The 22,700-nt window shown below is 44.9% G+C and overlaps 3 protein-coding genes across 4 annotated transcripts; 1 reads left to right on the top strand and 2 right to left on the bottom strand.

Moving 5' to 3' along the window:
• The first annotated feature begins 1,258 nt into the window (after positions 1-1,258).
• Positions 1,259-4,451, top strand: LOC136541938 (dihydrolipoyllysine-residue acetyltransferase component 4 of pyruvate dehydrogenase complex, chloroplastic-like). The gene is made up of 6 exons (XM_066534124.1): positions 1,259-2,371; positions 2,455-2,646; positions 2,768-2,855; positions 2,935-3,005; positions 3,120-3,203; positions 4,088-4,451. Exons 1-6 carry the CDS (start codon positions 1,274-1,276, stop codon positions 4,190-4,192), a joined length of 1,638 nt encoding a protein of 545 aa, XP_066390221.1. The 5' UTR covers positions 1,259-1,273; the 3' UTR covers positions 4,193-4,451.
• Positions 4,452-4,572: 121 nt separating this feature from the next.
• LOC136541939 (heavy metal-associated isoprenylated plant protein 9-like) lies at positions 4,573-5,532 on the bottom strand. Of its 2 annotated transcripts, none has more exons than XM_066534127.1 (3): positions 5,271-5,532; positions 5,073-5,154; positions 4,573-4,984 (listed from the first exon to the last, which is right to left on the bottom strand). In XM_066534127.1, the coding sequence occupies exons 1-3, from the start codon at positions 5,280-5,282 to the stop codon at positions 4,809-4,811; spliced, it is 270 nt and encodes an 89-aa protein (XP_066390224.1). In that variant the 5' UTR covers positions 5,283-5,532; the 3' UTR covers positions 4,573-4,808. The 2 variants fall into 2 exon arrangements, with proteins under 2 accessions (XP_066390224.1, XP_066390223.1); XM_066534126.1 differs by having other exon boundaries at positions 5,073-5,157; positions 5,271-5,505.
• A 395-nt stretch (positions 5,533-5,927) lies between these two features.
• Positions 5,928-15,126, bottom strand: LOC136541937 (DNA mismatch repair protein MSH6-like). Its single transcript, XM_066534123.1, has 21 exons — positions 14,128-15,126; positions 13,953-14,049; positions 13,574-13,676; positions 13,442-13,495; positions 13,278-13,352; positions 13,090-13,158; positions 12,927-13,010; positions 12,543-12,740; positions 11,900-12,405; positions 11,694-11,823; positions 10,296-10,387; positions 9,917-10,089; positions 9,521-9,723; positions 9,335-9,436; positions 8,469-8,631; positions 7,614-7,903; positions 7,397-7,534; positions 7,235-7,314; positions 7,012-7,108; positions 6,786-6,915; positions 5,928-6,656 (listed from the first exon to the last, which is right to left on the bottom strand). Exons 1-21 carry the CDS (start codon positions 14,999-15,001, stop codon positions 6,412-6,414), a joined length of 3,903 nt encoding a protein of 1,300 aa, XP_066390220.1. The 5' UTR covers positions 15,002-15,126; the 3' UTR covers positions 5,928-6,411.
• Positions 15,127-22,700: the final 7,574 nt, after the last annotated feature.

Below are 22,700 nucleotides of genomic sequence, written 5' to 3'. Positions count from 1 at the left end.
TCGAAGGAACGAGGGCACTTAGGCAGTGTTTCGCATAGCTCCCTAGAAAACAGTTCCACTCTTATTTTTTCAGCTAAACGCCTCAGCTCCGCGAACTCTAGATCTGCTAAAAACATGGATCTAGCTCTCAGATCCACCAAATCCATAGAGCACCTCAAGGGGTGCTCTAAAAACCCTAATTTCGTGGAGTTGGTAAAAATTACTCACCATTGACATCCGTTACACAAATGTACCGGGTCGATTTCTTTTCTTTCGCCGTGGCATCTTCATTAGCGTGCTTCTTCCACCCGTCACCGCGAGCGCCACAGTAAGTTGACAAATGCTTTTCCATGCTTGTTTTCGTCAGTTCTATTCTAAAAGGATGTTGTGCAATCATATAATCTCGAGATGCTCAATGTACAAAATATGATAATGAGTAATCGTACTATTCGAGTTTTCTTTAAACTTGACATAATCCTATTTATTATAGTCTCGTGAATGGTTTGAGACCAACTTCAAACCGAGCCGAGCCGAAGTCGAAATTCACTCAAAATTCACTCATTTTTAATTTTAAAACAAAAATAAGTTCAAACAGAGCATTTTTTTTAAACATCCCAATGAGCCAACCTAGCGAGCCTTTTTTTTTGTCAAGCACTAATGACAATAACACCATGCCAAAAACTCTCAACATAGCTTCAGTTGAGCCAAGCAATAGACATGAGAAGAGTTAAAGTGGGATTGTACTAGGAGATGGACAAGAGAAGAACTAGGATAGGTTTGACTTGGCCAATAGCCGATGAAGAGTACAAGTAAGACAACAACAACTTTAAGAGAGATGTCGAGGTATAGACCACAAATCGGGGGCAAGCTATCCTTTCCTTGAGGTGAGTCTCTGGACTTAGATTTACCTTCCATTTCCACCTAATTACTTCACGATTCTGTAAATTATCGTGAATTAGTTTGATTATTGATGTGGTTTCGATTTGTGAGTCGATTTGATCTATATACCAACTATCGAGATCTCATTTGCACATGACGAGACAAGATCATCCAATGTTATTGAAGCGGTAACTCTATACACTCTGATGGTCTCTAAACAAAATCGTTTTTATTAGACTGTCCAACCCAACGTGATCAGCACCGTGGAAGTGCGATTGGACGATGAAAAGAGGCAGCAATTCAGATCACGATACAACTTTAAGAGGTCAAAAAGTATTACGGGAGAGCTCGAGGGGGGTTTCTCAAATTATTGCTAATTAGCGGGCCACCGTAACAGTACCGATCTCCGCCGCTAATGGTCCATCCATCGGACAAGCTGCGAAGATTTGGATCGAGATCAGACGGACGCAAGAGATGCCAGGTCGTACGGACTATTAACGGCGACTGGCGCCACGGGCCCACACTGCAGTGGGCTGGCCGCCTTCACCTAACGCTCTGGTTCGTCTCCCACTCCCACCTCGCGCCGCCGCGGCGCGCGCCGGATTCCGCCGCCCAGCCCGCGTTCTCCTCGACCCAACGGAGTCCTGAGAGGCGGGTCATTTCTTCAGTGATCGTCCACCAGTGCGCCATGGCGTCTCTGATTTCTCCCTACCTCTCCGTCCCCACCGCCCCCGGGCGCGCGCGCCTTGCTGCTCCGGGGGCGCCGCGGCGGCGGAGGATGGCGGTGGTGAGGGCGAAGATTCGGGAGATATTCATGCCGGCGCTGAGCTCGACGATGACGGAGGGCAAGATCGTCTCCTGGACGGCCGCCGAGGGGGACCGCGTGGCCAAGGGCGACCCCGTGGTGGTCGTCGAGTCCGACAAGGCCGACATGGACGTGGAGACGTTCCACGACGGCATAGTCGCAGTCGTCCTCGTCCCGGCCGGTGGGACCGCCCCCGTAGGCGCCCCTATCGCCCTCCTCGCCGAATCAGAGGAGGAGGTCGCGCTGGCGCGGGCGCGCGCTCAGGCCCTCTCGCAGGGACAAAGCAAGGAACCCTCTCCTCCCCATGCCACCGCCGCTCCGGGGCCACCTCCTCCAGCACCTGTGGCGCCTCAAGCGACAAAGGGCATCGCGACACCTTACGCCAAGAAGCTCGCGAAGCAGCACAGGGTGGACATCGCCGGGGTTGTCGGCACCGGGCCACACGGCCGCGTCACGGCGGCTGACGTCGAGGCAGCTGCTGGCATCAAGCACAAGCAAAAGGTCGCGCCCCCTCCACCTCCACCCCCTGCTGCTGTTGGCCCTGCGCCACCAATGCCCGTGCTGCCACCAGTGCCCGGTGGCACGGTGGTGCTGTTCACGACAATGCAGGCGGCGGTGAGCAGGAACATGGTGGAGAGCTTGAGGGTGCCAACGTTCCGGGTTGGCTACTCCATGATCACTGACAAGCTTGATGCACTCTATGAAAAGGTACAATTTTCTATTGATCTCACGCAGAGCGTTGAATTTCATACCTCGACCATGCTTTTCTGATTGAATTGAGTTTGATATAGGTTAAGTCGAAGGGCGTTACAAAGACAGTGCTGCTAGTGAAGGCGGCAGCTGTGGCGCTCACCCAGCACCCTGTAGTAAATGCTAGCTGCAGAGATGGAAAGAGCTTCTCCTACAATAATAATGTCAATATTGGAGTGGCTGTTGCACTCGAGGGTGGCCTTCTTACTCCAGTATTGGAGGATGCTGATAAGGTTGGTGCTTATTGCAGTGGATGAATTGCCTGTGAAGCAATGCAGCATTTTAGGGTATGAGTGGATTGTCGAGTGCATACAGTTTACGTCTACTAAGTAGCTCCAAAAATTTACATGGCAGCTGGATATATATCTGCTTGCGCAAAAGTGGAGAGTGCTGCTCAAGAAGGCACGCATGAAGCAGCTTCAACCAAATGAATACAACTCTGGTATACAACATATCCTTTGATCTATTGACATCAGCTGTTCACGAAAACTTTGCTTACCTGAAGAGCTGACTGTCTGTAGGGACGTTTACACTATCCAATTTGGGTATGTTTGGGGTGAATAAATTCGACGCAATCCTTCCAGCTGGTCAGGTGGGTTTCTTCCCTGGTGTCTGCTGTCTGCCTAGTTACTATGAAACGTTGATAGAATTGTATTGATTTATGAAACACAAGAAGATTGGTTACATGTAACATGGCTATATGCAGGGGGCTATCATGGCTGTTGGAGCATCAAGGCCTACTGTAGTGGCTGATAAGGATGGTTTCTTTAGTATCAAGAGTGAAATGCTGGTTAGTTTGTTCTCGTATCTATAATTTGTGTATACCAAAGCTCTGGTTAAGTGGTTAGTGACTGTTGTTTAGTATTTCTGGCGTTTACATGTAATTGTGAAGATCAATTGGTGTATGTGCCTTAGCATATTTCATTGAAGTCCTGTTTTCATCATACCTACCAAAGCTAAACACAGTAGCGTGTTAGGAAATTTATTTTGTCAATACCATAGCTAAACCTTAAGGCATTTAACTACAATCCCATACCAAAAAAAAATGTGATCAGTCTGCTTATTCCATAGAACATGTAAGTAAATCTATTTCATAAGGTCAATTCACATATGAAATGTATGCAAAACAAGATTTGGTGACTGTGCCTGAATTTAAGGGGCATAGGGTGTAGACTTGCTTCAGATGCATGCTTCTATGTTAGCATGGTGCTGATTAGTTTTTTTTTTTTTGGTATCTAAGTTGGTTTTTATACTAAATTCATAATTATGTGTTGTGGTCAAGTTTTCTTTGGTGGTATCATGGCATGATAAAATCAAGAATTACAATGCTTGGCATCTATTGATAACTGTTTTTTTTTTTTGTCGTAAGTACATACTACTGAATCCTTTTAAATTTTGAATTGTACATGCTGATCTCCAATGATGTGTTATAAATTTTGTTTTTCAATAAGAACTACTATTCTAGATCTATATAAGAATTTGTGTACAACACCACACCATCCTATTCTCAAAACAACAACAAAGCATTTTGTGCTGAGCAAGCTGGGGTAGGCATCATATTCACAGAACAGGGGCCAAAAAAAAAACGCACTATCTTGGTCCATTATAGCAACCAATTTTCCTTGCAGAGATGGTGCTCATGATTCTAAGTAAGTTGATCCTGACATTTTTCAGGTGAATGTTACTGCTGATCACAGGATTATCTATGGTGCTGATTTGGCAGCATTCCTGCAAACATTTGCAAAGATTGTTGAGGATCCTGAAATCCTCACATTGTAAGGAAAGTTTCATACAGCTGTTCTCAATTTTTGTATTCACAATTGGAGGAGAATGCTAATATAGATAATAAAGAGATACTTTTTAATGTTTTCTCCAAATAGAGAAATTTGTGTACAGTTTATACAGAACTCAAAACCTGGATACTCATTTTCAATTCGCATTTATCTTTTCTTCTTGGAGGTAAACCCTGATTCAAGAAACCATTAATAGTATAAACACTCTGGGGGCATTAATAATGATAGAGGATTCTTCCTGTCCAGTATCTCGTTTGTGTCTCACTGGATGATACTACTAATTCGCAAGAAATTCAGCAGATCATTTTTTCCTGTTTTGAGCAAAGTTAAAGCAAATGAGCATAGCCTCTCATGTTGCATCAGATGGACTTGTAGAACAGTACTGAAATTTCTGGCTACTTCAATAAGCCTTACAGTTACAGACCAAAATGATGCAGGATTCCTATAAGTTACAGGAAGGTAAAACATGCCAAGCACGTGCTTACGTGCTCTGAGGCGGGCCTGCCTTGCTGAAGAGAATAGCAAGCACATGCTTCCCCTGCCAGCCTGCTAGAGGCATAGAGCTCCAGAGTACGTATTGGTGGCGAGGCTCCTTCAGGCCTTCAGGGCATGTGGCCGGGGCCGCCTTCTGGGGCTGCCGGCGAGGCCTCGCTGACGTCGAGGATCTCGACGCGGCGGTTGGTCCGCTTCCTGATCTTGATGGCCACGTCCTGCGGGCTGAAGGCGCCGCACACTATGACCCGGCCATGCTTCTTGTCGATCAGGTGGCTCTCCAGCTCTGTAAAAACAAAAAAAAAAATGGTTCAGAGAAGTCTCCCAAACCGAGGTTTCAGGCATCATCACAGATGGGCAGCTGGAGTGTTTACCTCGCATCTGGAGGAGCGCCCTCCTGATCCTCTGGTAGCACCCGTTGCAGTCGATGTTCATCCTCAGGGTCATGCAGTAGGGCTGCTGAAGAGTACAGGAGGGTACACGTCAGTCACTAACTGCCTCTCAAAGTTTTAGCTCTCGAAAACCATTTAGCTAGGACTGACAGAACATAAAACCCTCATGGTGGTACTCACCCTGTAGTCCATGGAGACTGATCGAGGAGCTCTAGCTCTTCTCCCCTCGGCGGCGAGACGGCGATGGCGACCCTGTTTCGGCTGGCCGGAGGCGAGGTGCAGAGTGTGAAAAAGGCCTCAGGGAGAGCGAGGACCGACCGAGTGTTGTTAAGGGATTAGCGTGCGAGGCGTGGCTTGATGCTCGCTTTGGTGTGCTTTGCTTTGCTTACTGCCCTACTTGACTACCTGTGAGCCTGATCTTTTATGACCACTTCACTCGAGTGTGATTCATTCCCGTGTGGGCTCGAACGATGTGCTTTCTGGGAATCAGATTCTGGGGCACCAGCAGCGCAGGCTGGCTTCCGTGCAGTGTGCCCTTTCCGCTTCCACACAGCTTTTGCTACGCCTGCTGTTCTTTGGCGTGTTGATTTGGACGGAGGACCTGCTTATATGCTTTCGCATTTTTGTTACTCAGATTCACCGACCCCTACGATATATTCCTAGTGTTTCCTCAAAGTCCTGTGGGACGGTTAGTAGTAAGATTTCTGTCTACTGTATCATTGTACGAGACGGCTATAGAACATTGAAGTTGGGCCTATTTGGGTTGACGGTATCGTTTGGGTAAGTTTGGATTATAGCTCAAATTTCGACTAAATGCAAAATTTTCCAGCAAAACACCTCTCAAGCCTGAACTTTTCAGAATGCAGAAGGCACTAATTGAGCTAATCCTAAGTTGGTTTGCAACTTTAAAAAGAGTAGTCTGTGATTTACATCTTCCAGAATAAACCTTTCATGGAAGTTACAATCTGGGGTGTTTCTCCAAGTCTCAGAATAAACTGAGCCACATCTATCCTCTACTCAGCTGGTCAGCACTGATCCAATATCCTGGGGGTTCTGGTAGGAGAATCACTGAATCGGAGAGCGCACAAAATTGTTGGAAGGGATAGTAAGCTGGAGACGCTGAATTCTGAATCCACGGCCCCTCAGTGGATCCTGACAGATCTGATGGGATTGAGCCTTTTTTGCTTCCACAGTGAACTTACTGTGTCCACAGAATTTTCTCCCCTCTCAATAATATGACGCCAATCCAACAAAAAGAAATGCAACCAAGGTAGCGAAATGAGGCGATCTCTACCAGGCGAACATGTTATGTAACAATTGCCTAACCTTCCACAGCCTTTACCTTGGCATGCTTCTGCAATTCACGGAGCATGCTTATACTCGCTTCCTGATCTTCAGGACGAGGCCATGCCTTCACAACGCGGAAGAAATCCCTGATGACAGAAAACTCGTCATCGCTCTGTGCACTTGCATGCTTATCTTTGGACATTTTGTGTCGCTTCCCGTAATTGGCCTCAAAGTCACTTGACTTTTCATTCGCTCTTTGAAGCACCGAAGTAGGTATTCCTGAGTATCAAGGGCAAAGACAGCAAATGAGCATGGCAGTATGTGTCAACGTAATACGGCCTTAGGAAAAGAGCATTTGAATTCAGAGCAGAATAAATTGAGAAATGAACACATTAACTTGAGAATGACCTGCTAATCGAGCAACATTTACACCATAGCTTTTAGGGCATGCACCACGTGTTAATCTATAAAGGAAAGTCACTTCTTCCAGACCTCCTTCTCCCTCGACCACCTCGCATGCCATATGACACAACGATACCTGCGATGTTCAGTATTCATATATGCAGGTTACAACATTAGATAAAGTTGTATTAAGAAACAACAACAAAAAAAAGACAAGGTATGTATCAGTTACCTTGGTATCCTTGTGTTCCATTGCTAACCTATGGTAGTGTGTAGAAAACAAGCCTAGACACTGCACCTGATGAACTAGATATTCCAGAACTGAGGCCCTGTTGTAGCAAAGGCGAGTCAGTGATCTCATAGTGAGCATTATTAAAGGTACATGAGACTACAAGAGAATGAATAGATATCAGGAGTAGGCAGCAATCAATGTTATGATCAGTAATTCAACTTACGCGATAGCTTGTCCATCAGAAGTCGACGTACCCCGTCCAAGCTCATCTAATACCACAAGAGAATTCTTGGTAGCTGACGACTGAGGCAAAAGTTGCACACGGTTGAGAACATACAAATTAAAAAATTAATATACGTCCTCATATCTCGAAGGAAGAACTTACAAGCACCGAGGCAGTCTCCTCGAGCTCCACCAAGAATGTACTTTGGCCAGCCATAATATGATCCCTTGCTCCCATTCGAACAAAGATACGGTCAACAAGAGAAAGCTCAAGGCTTTCTGCAGGAACATCTGCTCCAATCTGGCAAAGAATATGAAATCAGTTGCCATGAACAAACAATGCTGATATAGTGATATACATGATAAAGATGGTTGATTACCTGAGCCAATATAATGGTAAGACAAACTTGGCGCAGGAGAGTTGATTTACCACCCATATTTGGACCAGTAAGAACAATAAAGCTGGCATTCCCTGACCCACCTATCTTAACATCGTTTGGTACAAATGAACCCTTGCCTAAGGAATCACTTCGTAGAATGGGATGTCCAAGATTTCTAGCATGGAAAGTAGGAGTATCGTCTGGGCCATTTAATTCTTTGATAGTTGGACAGCAACTTGGTCCCTCAAAATAACCACTTGCAATAGCAAGACTTATCAATACATCAAGCTCTGCATGATAAAATCAAAGGCAACATTTAGAGCAGAAAATCTACCTACACAATGAATCTGGTATACACAGCTATGCGTCTTTGTTAGAAGTACAGCTAGCATTCTCTTTCAAAAAAGTACAGCTAGCATGATAACAATTCTTTACTAGCCATGCATCAACTGACATACGGGTAATATTTAGTCATTAACCAACATCACTGTTACTTGTTTACCCTTGACAATAAAGATTTCCATATAGTAGGTCGCACTCGCACAAACACGCCTTTTAGAAGAAGGAAACAAGATGATATATAATTGGCAGGTGGTCAGATGGTCTATGCAAAATTAGTAACTTGTTTTCAATAAATCCCTCCAAAATTAGTAACATAGAACATCAAACAAATTCTCAGTACTTTCTTTCAATAAAATAACAAATCAGGGGTATAGTAAAATAATAGAGAGCAATTAGGAGGAAACACCATAGAAGTATAGAACATTAGGAATATTGCTAACCTATGGTAAACTAAAACTGTTGTAATAAAATACAGTGCAAGAGAAAAAAAAACAATATTGCATGAAGCGTTACCAGCAACAACAGAAACCAACTGCCTCCACTCAGTGTGATGCTCAACAAATAGCTGAATCAGATTCTGAAGAATGCCTTTCAATTTCGATTCTTTCTCTGACTCAACCTTTGAAAGTTCTAATATTAGTTCTTTCAGTACCGGCGTCCGGTACCGATAGAAACCCTGGTTGGAACATTTAAAATGTCTTAGGACTTCAATTCTTAACATAGACCCCAGTTTGAATCGAACATCTATGAACCATATTCAATAAAATTGTCATGTGTTCAGGCAAAGTAAAACAAATATGCAGTAGCTTAGCACAAAAGATGAAAGAAAGAGAAATGAAATTGAACCGCTGGGATCCAGGCAGTCATTGCACATATAGGAATTCAGCAATAGATGACCATTAAAGTCTCATGTTGTTTTGCGGCTCATCTCCAGATCAGTTGCCGGAAGGAACACAGATTTCAAAACTAGCCCTAAGCAAACCGTCGTCGAACTCCAATTAATATAAAAAACAGAGGACTGAACTTTGAGGCATGACGATAATGTACCTAGTTTATGCACAACAGCACAATAATGTTGCAACTAAGCATTTAGTGTTTACCTTTTTAAGTTTATCAGCAAGCATCATTAACACCTTGAACTACATTACAGATTACACGGTAGTAGCGGTAGTAGGTCACACTATTTGTAAAAGAAATAGCTGAATCAGATTTGGAATGATGCCTTTTTTTTGTAGTAGTAAGTAGTAAGGTACACACTATTTGTAAAATAAAGAGTAGATATATATTAGAAAACCAAATGTATACAACAGTAGTAGCTCAGTTATACATTTATGTACTTATTTACACTTAAATACAAGAGGAAAAAACATTGTGATTACCTTTTTTGTACACTGCAACTCATAGTTTCTGGGAACTGAACCTCCCAGAATCTCAGGCACTTCAATTAGGTACATATCTTTTCCAACATCAACATAATTAACCTGAACCATTGTTGACTAATTGTTAATTGGCAAAGAGACTATTAAATGATGCAAACTTGAAAAAGAGGTACGATGTAGCACTACCGATGCAGGTCTCAAAAGCTTTCGTTGCTCCTTCAGGTACTCTTTTAGACTGGATTTGATCTCTTCTATTGCATAGCAAGTAGCATCATAGTCAGGATCACAACCTTCACAAGGAATGATCCGACCATTGCGGTCTGCTTCTGACCAATCAAATGCATCTCTGAATTGGTCTAAAATAGATGAGATATTTGGTAGACCTTTGCCTGCAAATAGTTATTCACTTGCAAGGGTTAACTAACGCATTAAATTCTATTATAGTAACCTAAAGCAGCCAAACAAGGAAAATAAAAAATGAAGACAAAAGGAGCAACATATGGGTGCACCAAGAAAACTAATGAGAAAATGCATTAGAAATAGACATATGTTATGGAGTACTAAAGAAAGTTGTTATTCTACCTGGTGAGAGCAAATCATTAAGTTGAGATCCCTCTGTGCATATCAATGTACTAATAGAAGAACATGCATGGAACATCTGCTGGCACCCCCGAAGCGCAGCAGTAAACTGTTGAAGCAGTCTCTTTGATGCATCTTCATAGAGAACAACTGATGAACTTCTCTTGTTTTCATCACTGCAGAAAAAATGTAGCTTGAGTGCTTGAGTCATTCAGGTTAGACAAAGAGCCAAAAAATTTCAAAGATCCGAAAGTACAAAAGCAAGACAGTATTCTGATGCTAAACACAAGGAAACAGTTTACAGCAACCAAAAGGTGCAGCGATCCAGTGTATTGCATCAGATCTCTACTGATATACAATATAATATAATATACTAAATTACCAGCTTGAGAAAAGACGTGCAAGCAGGCGTTCCATGTCAGGGAGCCTAGACAAATCCTTACGGAACTGGGCAGCATAATCTTGGCCAACTCCCTGAAATGAAGATGATTCAAATGGTAATGCAAAATCATAGGAAACATGGAAAATAAAGCTCTATGCTGCTGTTTTTCTATGTAGAGTACAAACATATGTATAATCAGCATGAGACTGTTACTCATCAGTTTGAAATTTCTAGAGTTTTCCTTTGACAATTCATAATGTCACATTTCAATATATGTAAAACAGTAAAACTAAGGTGAATGACTTAGTATAGCCCCTCGTTGTTCTTCAAGCCACGAACAAAGAAGACTGATAAGCAAATTTATGTAGATAGACAATAAGCACTTCATACCCTGATTTTAGTTAGATTTAAACAGACACAGCCAAGCCCAAAATAAAGATGGCTTATTCAAATATATAAGACTAGCAAACATGCCCACGCGTTGCAACGCGACGTAAAGCATATTGTGTGGTCCTAAGGCCCATAGTTAGCTAGCTATCTTGCTGGATTTAACTGGGCTTGGCCCAACCCTATTTTAATTAAATCCTAAGGCTCATAATAAATGCTAACTACAACAAAAGATTAATCCCATATAGGTAATTGTCTAGAGATTGACTCAGCTTAAATAGGTAGCTATGTCTACATCTAATGTGACTCAATTTGTAAGGTTAATCCCATATAAATGTGCTAACTGCAATTTGTGAGGTTATAAATGTGTGATAAATAGGTGGCTATGTCTACATCGGTTGTGAGGTTACAAATATACGTGCCAAGTCGAGACGCACATGGGCTTGGATTCGACCGACCAGACCACCACATGAGTGGTGTGACGCCAATGATGGTTTTGCAACTCCAATAAGTGAGAGATGACGAACCAAGGAACAGAAGAAGAGGGGTATGAGTGAGGGACGACCGTGAAAGCGAGAACAGTCAAAGTGAATGAAGAAATTTTTTTGTACTTTAATATTAGGTATAGATAGTAGCATTTCCAAATAATCTCAGGAATTAACAGAAAAAAACTTGCAGAAAAGATAGAAGCTGGTTAGCAATCATGATTACTGATTAGTTTTGGAGTAATGAAAATCCTTGTTTTTATTCATTTCCAAAGAAGTAGTAGTGCTGTCATTCTGAAGTAGAATCATTTATATATATGGAAAAAAAAGATAGAATGGCAACTGCATTGAGATATTTCTGAAAGTTCCCATAATTTAATTTCTCACTGTGAACAGCAAGAAGAAAAGGAAGATAATTTGGTGTTTATGGTGCTCTTTATATCCCAATTTTTTGGATTAGTGAATACCATCCTACTAGGCAGGATGACACCCATAATTTAGGAATATAATTCCAAAAAACAGAAACCTTGAAAGTAGCAACAGCACTTTGACGCTGTAGTATTGCTCTGCGATCATACAATGGCTTCGCGATCCACCGTTTGAGTAACCTCTTTCCAAATCCAGTAACACAATGATTCAATTGTGCATACAGGGTCCTGAAGAATATATATTAGCACTTAGACACCAGAATTTGATTTCTAAAGAAAACAGATAGTTCCAAGCAGGCATTACCCTGAGAGGCCACCAGTTCTCATATTTTCTAAAAGTTCTAGATTCTCCAGCGCTGCTGCATCAAGTATCATATGCTTTCGGATATTGTTGATGAGCCCCGAGCATGCAAGTGGCTCAAACTCAGCACGTGGAAGTATTTTCTCATCCAGAAGGGTTTGCCTTAAATAAAATAAGGAACCTCCTAGAGCAGAAAGTGCATATGTTTTATCACCTGCTCCAATTAACTCACATAATAAGTTAGGCAGACAGTCCACACAGTCTTGTATATCATCAGCATTGTTCTGTTTATCGGCTGAGCTGTAGTACTGCTTTATCTCATCAATAGTCTTTGCTGCGTCCCAGAATTCTGTGGACGGGAGCAGCTCATTTATTAAAGGCTTCCTTGTGTTGTTCTTTAATGCCTTCTCAGTTTCTGGACTCAGCATTTTACCAGGTTTTATAATTTCCACAGGCCTCATTTCAGACAAAATTGAACACAATCCATGGCGCTCTGGATCATCTTGGAACTGTAAAAGCAACAAATACAAGTGTAAGAGGCTACACCAGCTCCAAATTTACTTCTTGAGCAATTTGCCTAATTTGATAATAGTTTTCTACAATTTAATACAAATGGAAATGGACACAGGATTCTGTAAGCACTAACCTGTCCTACAATAAATTTACTTGTAGAAACATCAACTATGCAAACACCAATGGTACAAGTGTCTTGGCTCTTCTTTGAACTTTGTTGGTGACTTTCAGTCACAGACAGGAGGTATGAAGGATCTGGGTTTGCCAGTAGGTGCTCTCCTTCTATCAGTGTTCCTTTTGTGACCACTGCACATATTTCACGCCTGACAACCTTCAGAGAGTAAAGCATTATCTTATGCACACTTTAAATTGTTTTGACAGAATACGGAAAGAAATATTGCTAAAGTTTGCAATCTAAATTCAGCAGGCAACCTTGAGATTATCACATTTGCATGTTCCCATAAACACAAGTAATTTACTTTCATTGACACCATGGAATGATGGAATCTAAGCATACCTTGTCCTTTATACCCATCTCCTTACGCCGAAGTTCAAGCTGCTCAGGTGTTTCGGTCTGCTCCACAACCAGAACGCGATAACCCTGCAATGCAATTAATGTTATTACTAAAATGCAATTATGTGTGAAATTAAATGAGAAAAATACCATAAAATAAGTTTACCTTCTCAGCTAATTTCTCCAAATTCACTGATAAATTCTTCTCTGGGAATCCACAGTGAGGCTGTTCACCCTAAGATAACATGATTGAATACAGACAGTGAGTTTTAGATAATACGAAAAACGGCAGATCTAGATTGCTGAGTAATAGCAGAAGAATCAATAAGCATAAACGTGAGAAGATATTCCTGCCTTCATGTACTGAAGATCAAGGTCCTTTGCCCCAACATGTGCATCCATCTCAAATAGTTCGTAGAATTTGCCCATCTGTTCAAATTCATACTATATTATTATAATCACTAAATGAAAAAGTTGCATTTAAGTGCCCAGTAACCTGTGGAAAAATATAAATGTACCTTGAAGAACAGAACCTTATCCATGTGCTGTGATTTAAATTCCCACCATTGTCTCTGTTTATCAATTGCCAAGACTTAGCATTAATATAGGTTGTACCACAGAAAATAAGGTTTATTAACATGAACTTATACCTGCCCTCCTGTCAAACTCTTCAAGAACTGGGGTGGCAATAAAAGCGTTCTCGGATCAAAGCCCGGGCTTCCAGGACGTCTGCCTTTTGCGTCTTTGCGCCCTCTACAGTTCCAAAAAGTTATTGCAGGTAAGAAATTCATAGCCCCTAAAGATTCAATCAAGCATACCGATTTTTTGCTTTCATTAGAGAATGAGAAGAAACATGTTTCTCTAGACCAAAGAGAAATAGGACAAGGCAATAAAGTTTCTACTCGATGCATGAGAAAAATGTATGATCCAGAAACACATTATAGCATACTGAGGTACAAAAAAAAACATTATAGCATACTAAACTTAGCATTGCAAAGAAACGAATCATCTAGCAACGAAAACACTCACTCTCCAAGGAATTTGAACTTCTCAGCATCCCGCTGTCCAAAGCGCTCAGCTGCATCCCCAGTAAGAGCAGTGTAGTCATTCCCCATCGTTTGCCCCTCTGTAACAAAAGCAACCAAAATCACAAAGAGGGACAGACAAACTCAAGCCCATCAACAGTTGAGATTCCACTACTTACTCTGGCCACAGCTCATTGGCACTTCTGGGTCAACTTTTCTAGTGGTATTAACTGCTTCGAAGGTGAACCTTTTAGCAAAATCCAATGAGGCCACATCCACGTTTTTCCTCTTCTTCGAAATTTTTGACCCCGACTCTGATGTCAAACCAGAGCCCAATGTCGACGGCGTTGAACCTGACATCGGCAAGGAATTCTTTGGCTTTCCCTTTCGCGCTCGCATTGCGACAACTTCCTCATCGTCTTCCTCATCCAGCTCCACCTCCTCAGAATCATCCTCCACAACAGTATCCCTCTTCCAGTCCTCGTCCTCAGTGGAATCCCCTGCGCTATCCTCTGCCACAGCCGGTGATTTTGCCACCGAGGTATCAGACATCCGCAGCTTCCTCGCCGGAGGCGGGGTCGAGTCCTCAACGGCGGCTTCCCACTCGAACTTCTCCTTCCCGAGATCGACCTTCTCCTCGGCGCCGTCGTCGTACTTCACGCGGTGCCTGCGGGAGGCCGCGTCGTAGGCCTCCACCCTCCCCTTGTACCACGCGTCGTCCAGCGGCCAGTACACCCGCAGCCGCCTCCCCACCACTTCCGCGGCCAAGGGCGCAGGCACCGCGGCGACGGCATCACGCTCCTCCTTATCCTTCTTTCCCTTCTTCTGTTTCTGCTGCGGCTGCGGCAGCTTGGGAGGGGATGGGGACACCACGGCAAGCGGGGACCTCATCCTCGCACTGGGGTTCAGCGGCGACGGAGAGGGCTTGGACGCGCCGGGGCTCGGGCCCGAGGGGGACGGGGAGGGGGTAGGGGAGGAGGAGAAAAAGGCGGTGATCTGGCTCTGTTTCCGCACGAGCGGCGAGCGGCCATTGCTGGCTCGGCGCGACGCCATTGCCGGGGGGCGGCGAGATGGCTGCTCTCCTCTCCGCGTCCGCGGGTTTTAGGGTTTTGTCCTTGTGAGGGGGAACTGATGGCGGGAGGGGATTAGTAGGAACTACGAAGACGGCGGGTGGGCGACGGGCGAGGGAAATGGGCGCGGAGAAGTGGCGGGAAAGGGAGGTGATAGGCTCTTGTTATAGATGGCCAACGGCGGCCCGGCCCGGTACGGGACCGTGCCAGCACGGCACTATGGGCTGATTTCTGTGCCGGGCCGGCCCGCGAAGCACGACCAAATTCACATGTCAGTGCCAGCTCGAGGCCCACTGGCTGCCGACAGAGAGATAGAGGGAAAGGGGGTCGACGCCGCTCGCCGCCGAGGAGATCGACGCCGGATCCGGAGGAGGCCAGTGCGCTCGCCACCGAGGAGGCTGACGCCCTCGAAGCTGGATCCGGAGGAGCCGCTCAAGGCCAGCCACCACGCTCATCGTCCCTGGATCCGGTCGCGCCCGCCCTCGATCCGCCGCCGAGGATGCCACCACCCTAGATCCGCCGCCGGAGGCCGAGCACGCCCTGGATCCACCACCAGGGGATGCCACCACCCTTGATCCGCTGCCGGAGGACGGGCAGGCCCTGCATCCGCCACCGGTGAGCGCGCCCACCCTGGATCTGCCGCCGGGGAGCGCCACACGCCTCCTCGCACGTGGATCTCGTTGTCCTCCGCCTCCTCGCGCCGGATCTCGCGAAGCCGCCGGATTCGGATCTCGTCGGGGCTGCGAGCTCGGTGGATGCGGCGCCTGCTCCTGGCCGCACCACCGCCCCTCGAGAACCGCGCGTCACCGCTCCTCGAGGACCGCGCGCCGCCGCTCTAGGGCCATGTGCCAGCGCCGCGCGGTGCGGTCCCAATCGATGGAGCTAGAGGAGGGGCAGCAGGGGGCGAGGGGCAGCACGGGAGCGCGGTGGCGCCGTAGAGGAGTGAGTGTGGTGCGGCCATGTGGGAAGGGGACTGCGCGGGGCTACGGGAAGGGGGGGGAGGAGAATCGGGGGTGGCTAGGTGGGAACTGGGAGCGTGGGGCTGCGTCCTGCTGCTGCGCGGCCGAGCGGGGGAGGAGGCTGCGGCCTGCAGCAGACGAGCAGGCCGGGCCGCTAGCGGGCCTCCGGTTCTGTAGCGGGCCGTGCAGGGCCAGGCCACGTGCCTGGGGTAAGGCCCAAGCACAGCCTGCTCTCTGGGGCAGTGTTCGGCTGGCTGGTAGCCGGCTGACTGGCTGGCCAGTCACCTCACGGAATCACTGTTCACATCCTGCCAGAACAGTATTTTTCTCTCACAACAATCAGCCGAAACAGTATTTTCAGTCCTGCCGAACACGCCCTGGCCCGTGCCAGCTAGCCGCCAGCTCGGGCCGTGATTGGGCCGTGCCAAAAAAAAGGCCTTGGGCCGGGTCGATAGGCTCGGGCTACATGGGCAACTATGGCTCTTGTGACACTTTAATATGATCTTAAAGAGCCTAACTTAATCGAGAGCTACCTTTCTCTCTCTTCTTTTAAAATATGAAAAAAAAATATTTAGATCTACTCGCTCTGTCCCATAAATGTTGACGTTATATACTAGATCAATGTGGAGGATAAATGCCTGCATTACCCCTATGCTCCTGTTACATTTCTGATTTGACATGACTAAGGGGCTGTTTGGTTCCTACATAAACTTCTAAAATTCCTGTCACATCAAATGTTTAGATATATGTATGGAGTATTAAATATAGACTAAGGGGGTATTTGGTTCTTTAGTCACTCATAAAATTCATGTCATATCGAATGTTTAGATACTAATAAGGAGCATTAAATATAGATTAATTACAAAACCAATTACATAGATTGAGGCTAATTTTCGAGATGAATTTTTTAAGCCTAATTAATCGGGCATCAGCGCATGTTACTGTAGCACCACGTTGTTAAATTATGGACTAATTAGGCTTAAAAGATTCGTCTCACAAATTAGTCATAAGTTATGCAATTAGTTTTGATGAGGACATCGCCACGCTGGACACATCGACGCCATGGTCTTCCCTAAGTTGCAATTCGTTTCCAACTCAGCTGCCACGTCGTCCTCGGATTCAGCAGACACGTCGTCACTGTTTCGGTCCTAACTTCCTCATACGACATCGAAACGGGCCGTTCTTGGATGCGTTGGAAATGGGACGACGACGCCGTCGTTTTGGATCTAGTCCCAGCTCCAGAAGGTCCGTGGATCATTCTGTGTGACCACGGCAAGGTGCTGCGTCACCTATTTGGGCCAACTTGGCCATGTATCGTATCGGGCCTTAAGCCCAAGTTGTGGGCGCCCAACCCCTGGCCATCCCCAACCCTAGGTCGAGTCTTAGACTATAAACACAGCCGTCGCCGCTGCTACACAATTGGGTTTTTGTTTAGAGTTTAGTTTTCCATCGAGAAACTGAATCGTTCATTGTAACTGTGGTGAGAAATCCTTTTACAGTGATCCAGGGCCCCCATTCTTGATCTCCTCCACTGTGTCGATTAGTCTTTTGGAACCGAGTTCTTGAATCCTCTATAGATATTCGCGTCATTCATATTTGCAATTTCAGATTGCGTGTTTTACCTTCTTGCTTGTGCTCTTCGATTCGCTTGCAAGAAAAGCGTTCTTGGCGAGGTCAATCAAGTTGTGCTTGGTTGATAACCAACAAAGCAGTGGTGTAACGGTTGCAGGGTTCGAATCGTGTCTGATTTGAAGCTGGATCGCCAACGTCGAGATCTCCACAAATCGAACTTACCGGCTACCTCTCGGAAGATCGGGCCTGTACTCATCAATTGGTATCAGATATTTCAGGTTTACCGTGAGGTATAATCTCGTTTGCCTTAGATTCATATTTGTTCATTACCTAGAGTCCATAAAAGCCCAAAAATATTTCAATTTCCGCTGTCCTATCGCCCTTTGTGCCTTTGCAATTTTGTTTCAGATTCGTGTTGTTGAGTTTGTGTCCGTGGTCGAGTCTTGTTGCTGGTTTAGGATTGTGTTCGTGGTCGTAGTTCAATCGCCCGTTGCTGTGATTTTTGTTTTCCGCCGCTATCCCATCCATCATTTCCAAACAACAAGTTGAAGCCACCACATTACTCGACTTGCCCCGCTAGCCGCCTTGTGTAACTTCTTGCCACCGCGCAAACACTAGATAGGTTGCCAGCCGCTCTTTATTTTGCCTGCATCGCAGCCCTCCTTACATCATCAGGCGAATACCTACTGCTGTTAGTCACAGTGACGATCCTATGATCGGTGTTAGAGTTTAGGGACGCTTTACCCTAACTGCCGCCGCCGTGTGCCTTCCGAAAACCATACCTTTGAGATACCTTCGGTAAAACAGGCATAACTTTTCGCTCGTTTATCAGAAAAATCTAAAAAATTTTCAGCAGCTTCTTGACACCATTTGGATCAGACCCAAACTCGGCTTCGCCCTGTTTGGTTTCATCAGAATTGCCAAAAAAATTCAGGAAAATATAGAAAAAAATTGTCAAAGTTTTTGCACGCTTTTCAGAGAACGTGCTGAATTTCTGTAGACCACATCCCACCTTATTTGTAGGTGTTAATTTTTGTGGTTGCATCTTTTGTGATCCTTGTTCAGAGAAAAGTATAAAAAATAGTAAAAAAAATTTTGTTTCCTACTAGTGCCTTTTGGAAAAATCCGGGAAAAAATTCAGGAAAAAGGAGAAATTCAGGCTATTTGCTTGCTTGTTCTGTGAGTTCTTTCGATCTTTCTTTGTTTTCACCTTGTTGTGCTACGTCTCGACACGTCTTAGCCAGCACCTGTGATTTGTACTTTGGATTCAGATTGAACAATCGCTACTCTGCACTCGTTAATTGCTAATCCTTGCTGTCATATTGTGTGCCTACCCATAGCTTCACATATTCTTCTGTTAGCAGAGGTTCATCTTGCAACTGTTACCCACGCTCAACAACAGATTGCTTCGCTATTTTGGTTTTGCTCCTATTTGGCGTTGGTAAGAATACAGGCAAGACGGTGGTAAGTCGCTTATGATTTTGCATTCCACTTTCACCACCATCACCACCACTTGTTTCCTTTTAGTTGATATGGATAATACTTTGGTGTTGTTTTTTCTATCTTCTAACCATGGCAGGAACTCCGACGGACTTCAATGAGTGCGTGTCCAAGGGCGAGCTTGCAACGTTCATGACTGAATAACGCAATCTTATGACTGAGCTGACGCGCAACGTGAATAATCTGATCACCCGCATTGAACAGCTTGAGCAACGCCCTCCACCTTATCGTGCTGATGATAAAGATGCGGATGCTTTTGGTGATGAAGATGCGTATGCTGACGGTGGTGCCCGTCGCCGCCTCAACTTCAATCGTCGCGGTATGGCAGGTAATAATCATGGTAATAATGATCCTTTTGCTAAAATTAAATTTAGTCTACCACCTTTTGCTGGTAATATTGATCTAGAGGCATATTTAGATTGGGAGCTTGCTGTTCAACAAAAATTTGATTCTCATAATGTTCCTGCTGAGCATAGAGTTAGACTTGCTACTAGTGAGTTTACTAATTTTGCTTTGTTCTGGTGGAGTGATCTTTGTAATGCCAATAATGCTGCTGCTATGCTACAAACTTAGAATGTTCTAAAGCAACGTATGACATCTCGTTTTGTTCCTCCTTATTACCAACGTGATTTACGTTTGAAACTACAAACTTTAAAACAAAGTGATAAAGAAGTAGAAGCATACTATCAAGAATTGTTTATTGGTTTAGCACGTTGTGGTATAAATGAAGATGATCATGATGCTAGTGCTAGATTTTTTGGTGGTTTAAACCATGATATACAGAACATACTTGATTACAAAGAATGGCGCAATTTTTCCCAATTGTATCATCTTGCTATTAAGGCAGAACGAGAAGTATAGGGACGCAAACAACACCAGCTTTTTAGGTCTAACAATAGGAGGAATTTTCAGCAGCGTTCTGAGCCGGAGACGCCCAAGCTTCCTGTTGCACCACAGCCATCTACACCTCTATTTTCTTCCAGGGTAAGTAAATTATCTAATGTGCAGTTTCCACAGCTGAAGAAAGGTGGCACTCCGGGTGCTTCTACTAGCTCCTCCTCGTCTAGCTCTAAAATCATTTGCCACCGATGCAAAGGCATGGGACATGTCATGAAGGAATGCCCCAGTCATCGCGCTTTCATTGCTACCGAGGATGGATATGTAAGTGCTAGTGATGTTGAAGATGATTTAGCCCTTGCTGCTAACATTGATGCAGATCCCATCGAGGGCGATCAAGATAAGGAGGCCATCACCATTGACTCCGTGGCTGCTGCCGCGGACTACCCTAGCCTTCTTGTGCAGCGTGTGTTGAGTACACGTGTGGGTCATGAAGAAGAGATGAAGATCCAACGCCACAATTTGTTCCACATGTATCTCATTGTGCAGGGTTGTCGTGTTCTCACTATCATTGATAGCGGGAGTTGCAACAACTTGGTGAGTTCAGATTTGGTTGACAAGCTTGGCTTGACCACACGACAACATTCGTATCCATATCAACTTCAATGGTTCAATAATAGTGGTAAGACTAAAGTAACTAAATCAGCACGCATTAGCTTTTTCACAGGCTCTTATCATGATACTGCTGATTTTGATGTTGTCCCTATGCAAGCTTATTCCATTTTGTTAGGTCGCCCATGGGAATTTGATAATGATGCTTTACATCATAGTAGAACTAATACATACACTATCATACATAAGGACAAGAAAATTACATTGCTGCCTTTGTCTCCTACGGATATTATTAAATATGCTAATGAGATCAAAAATAAACCTCCAACAGACATTGCTAAAAATAATGGGATTAAGTTAAAAGAAGGTGCTTTTCTTGCTACAACTCCTGCTACTGCTGAGTTATGTGATAATCCTGATGCACCATGTTATACTATATTTTGTCAACCTTTTATGTCTGGTGCATTGCCTGTTGTCACTAACCTTTTGCAGGAGTTCACTCATGATGGGATGGAGTCGAGGACAACTTCAATTCTACAAGGAGGGGATGATGAGAACATCGTCAAGATGGAGTCGAGGACAACTCCAATTCGAGAAGGGGAGGATGATGAGGACATCGCCACGCTGGACACATCGACGCCATGGTCTTCCCCAAGTTGTAATTCGTTTCCAACTCAGCTGCCACGTCGTCCTCGGATTCAGCAGACACGTCGTCACTGTTTCGGTCATAACTTCCTCATACGACATCGAAATGGGCCGTTCTTGGATGCGTTGGAAAGGGGACGCCGCCGCCGTCGTTTTGGATCTGGTCCCAGCTCTAGAAGGTCTGTGGATCATTCTGTGTGACCACGGCAAGGTGCCGCGTCACCTATTTGGGCCAACTTGGCCATGTATCGTGTCGGGCCTTAAGCCCAAGTTGTGGGCGCCCAACCCCTGGCCGTCCCCAACCCTAGGTCGAGTCTTAGACTATAAACACAGCCGCCGCCGCTGCTACACAATTGGGTTTTTATTTAGAGTTTAGTTTTCCATCGAGAAACTAAATCATTCATTGTAACTGTGGTGAGAAATCCTTTTACAGTGATTCAGGGCCCCGTTCTTGATCTCCTCCACTGTGTTGATTAGTCCTTTGGAACCGAGTTCTTGAATCCTCTATAGATATTTGCGTCATTCATATTTGCAATTTCAGATTGCGTGTTTTACCTTCTTGCTTGTGCTCTTCGATTCGCTTACAGGAAAAGCCTTCTTGGCGAGGTCAATCAAGTTGTGCTTGGTTGATAACCAACGGAGCAGTGGTGTAACGGTTGCAGGGTTCGAATCGTGTCTGATTTGAAGCCGGATCGCCAACGTCAAGATCTCCACAAATCGAACTTACCGGCTACCTCTCGGAAGATCGGGCCTGTTGAAGGGTCGAGATGGCGACTAGAGGGGGGGTGAATAGTCTTTACTAAAACTTAATCACGTTGGCTAACCGATACAAATACGGAATTAAAACTATCGGTCTAGCCAAGACTATACCCCACTATATATGTTCACTAGCACCTTGCAAAGATAACAATTATGCAACAAAGGTGTCGGGCTAGCTAGAGCTCTCCCAAACAATTCTAGGAGCAAGGTTACACAAACCTATGCCACTAGTACTTTAAGTGACAAGGGAGCTCCTACACATGCTAGTAAGCAAAAGCACAAAGCTAACTAAGCTCACTAGCAATGCTCAATAACAAGGCAACCAATGCCTAATTAGAGAGCGCAAATACTTAGCTACACAAACTAAGCAATATGACTAACAAGGTTACTAAAATCAAATTAGCCACGCAAGGGAGCTACTTCTATGCTACACAAGCAAGAAGGTAATTAGCAAGCTACACAAGCTATCTAATTACAAGAGCAACTACACAAGCTTAATATGTATAAAAGTAATTGCAAGCTTGTGTAATGGGGATGCAAACCAACGGGAAGAACAAGGTTGACACGATGATTTTTCTCCCGAGGTTCACGTGTTTGCCAACACGCTAGTCCCCGTTGTGTCGACCGCTCACTTGGTGGTTCGGCGGCTAATTAGCATCACCCGCTAAGCCCGCACATCGGGCGCCGCAAGAACCTACCCCTCGAGTGAGGGTAGCTCAATGACACGCTTTACTAGAGTTGCTCTTCGTGGCTCCCGCGGGGCGAGCACAATGCCCCTCACAAGCACTTCTCCGGAGC

This window comes from Miscanthus floridulus, chromosome 3 (assembly GCF_019320115.1).
Source record: "Miscanthus floridulus cultivar M001 chromosome 3, ASM1932011v1, whole genome shotgun sequence".
In the NCBI taxonomy this organism is placed as follows: domain Eukaryota; kingdom Viridiplantae; phylum Streptophyta; class Magnoliopsida; order Poales; family Poaceae; genus Miscanthus; species Miscanthus floridulus.
Note: the sequence above shows the minus strand (reverse complement) of the source record. Positions and strands in the feature narration are given on the sequence as shown.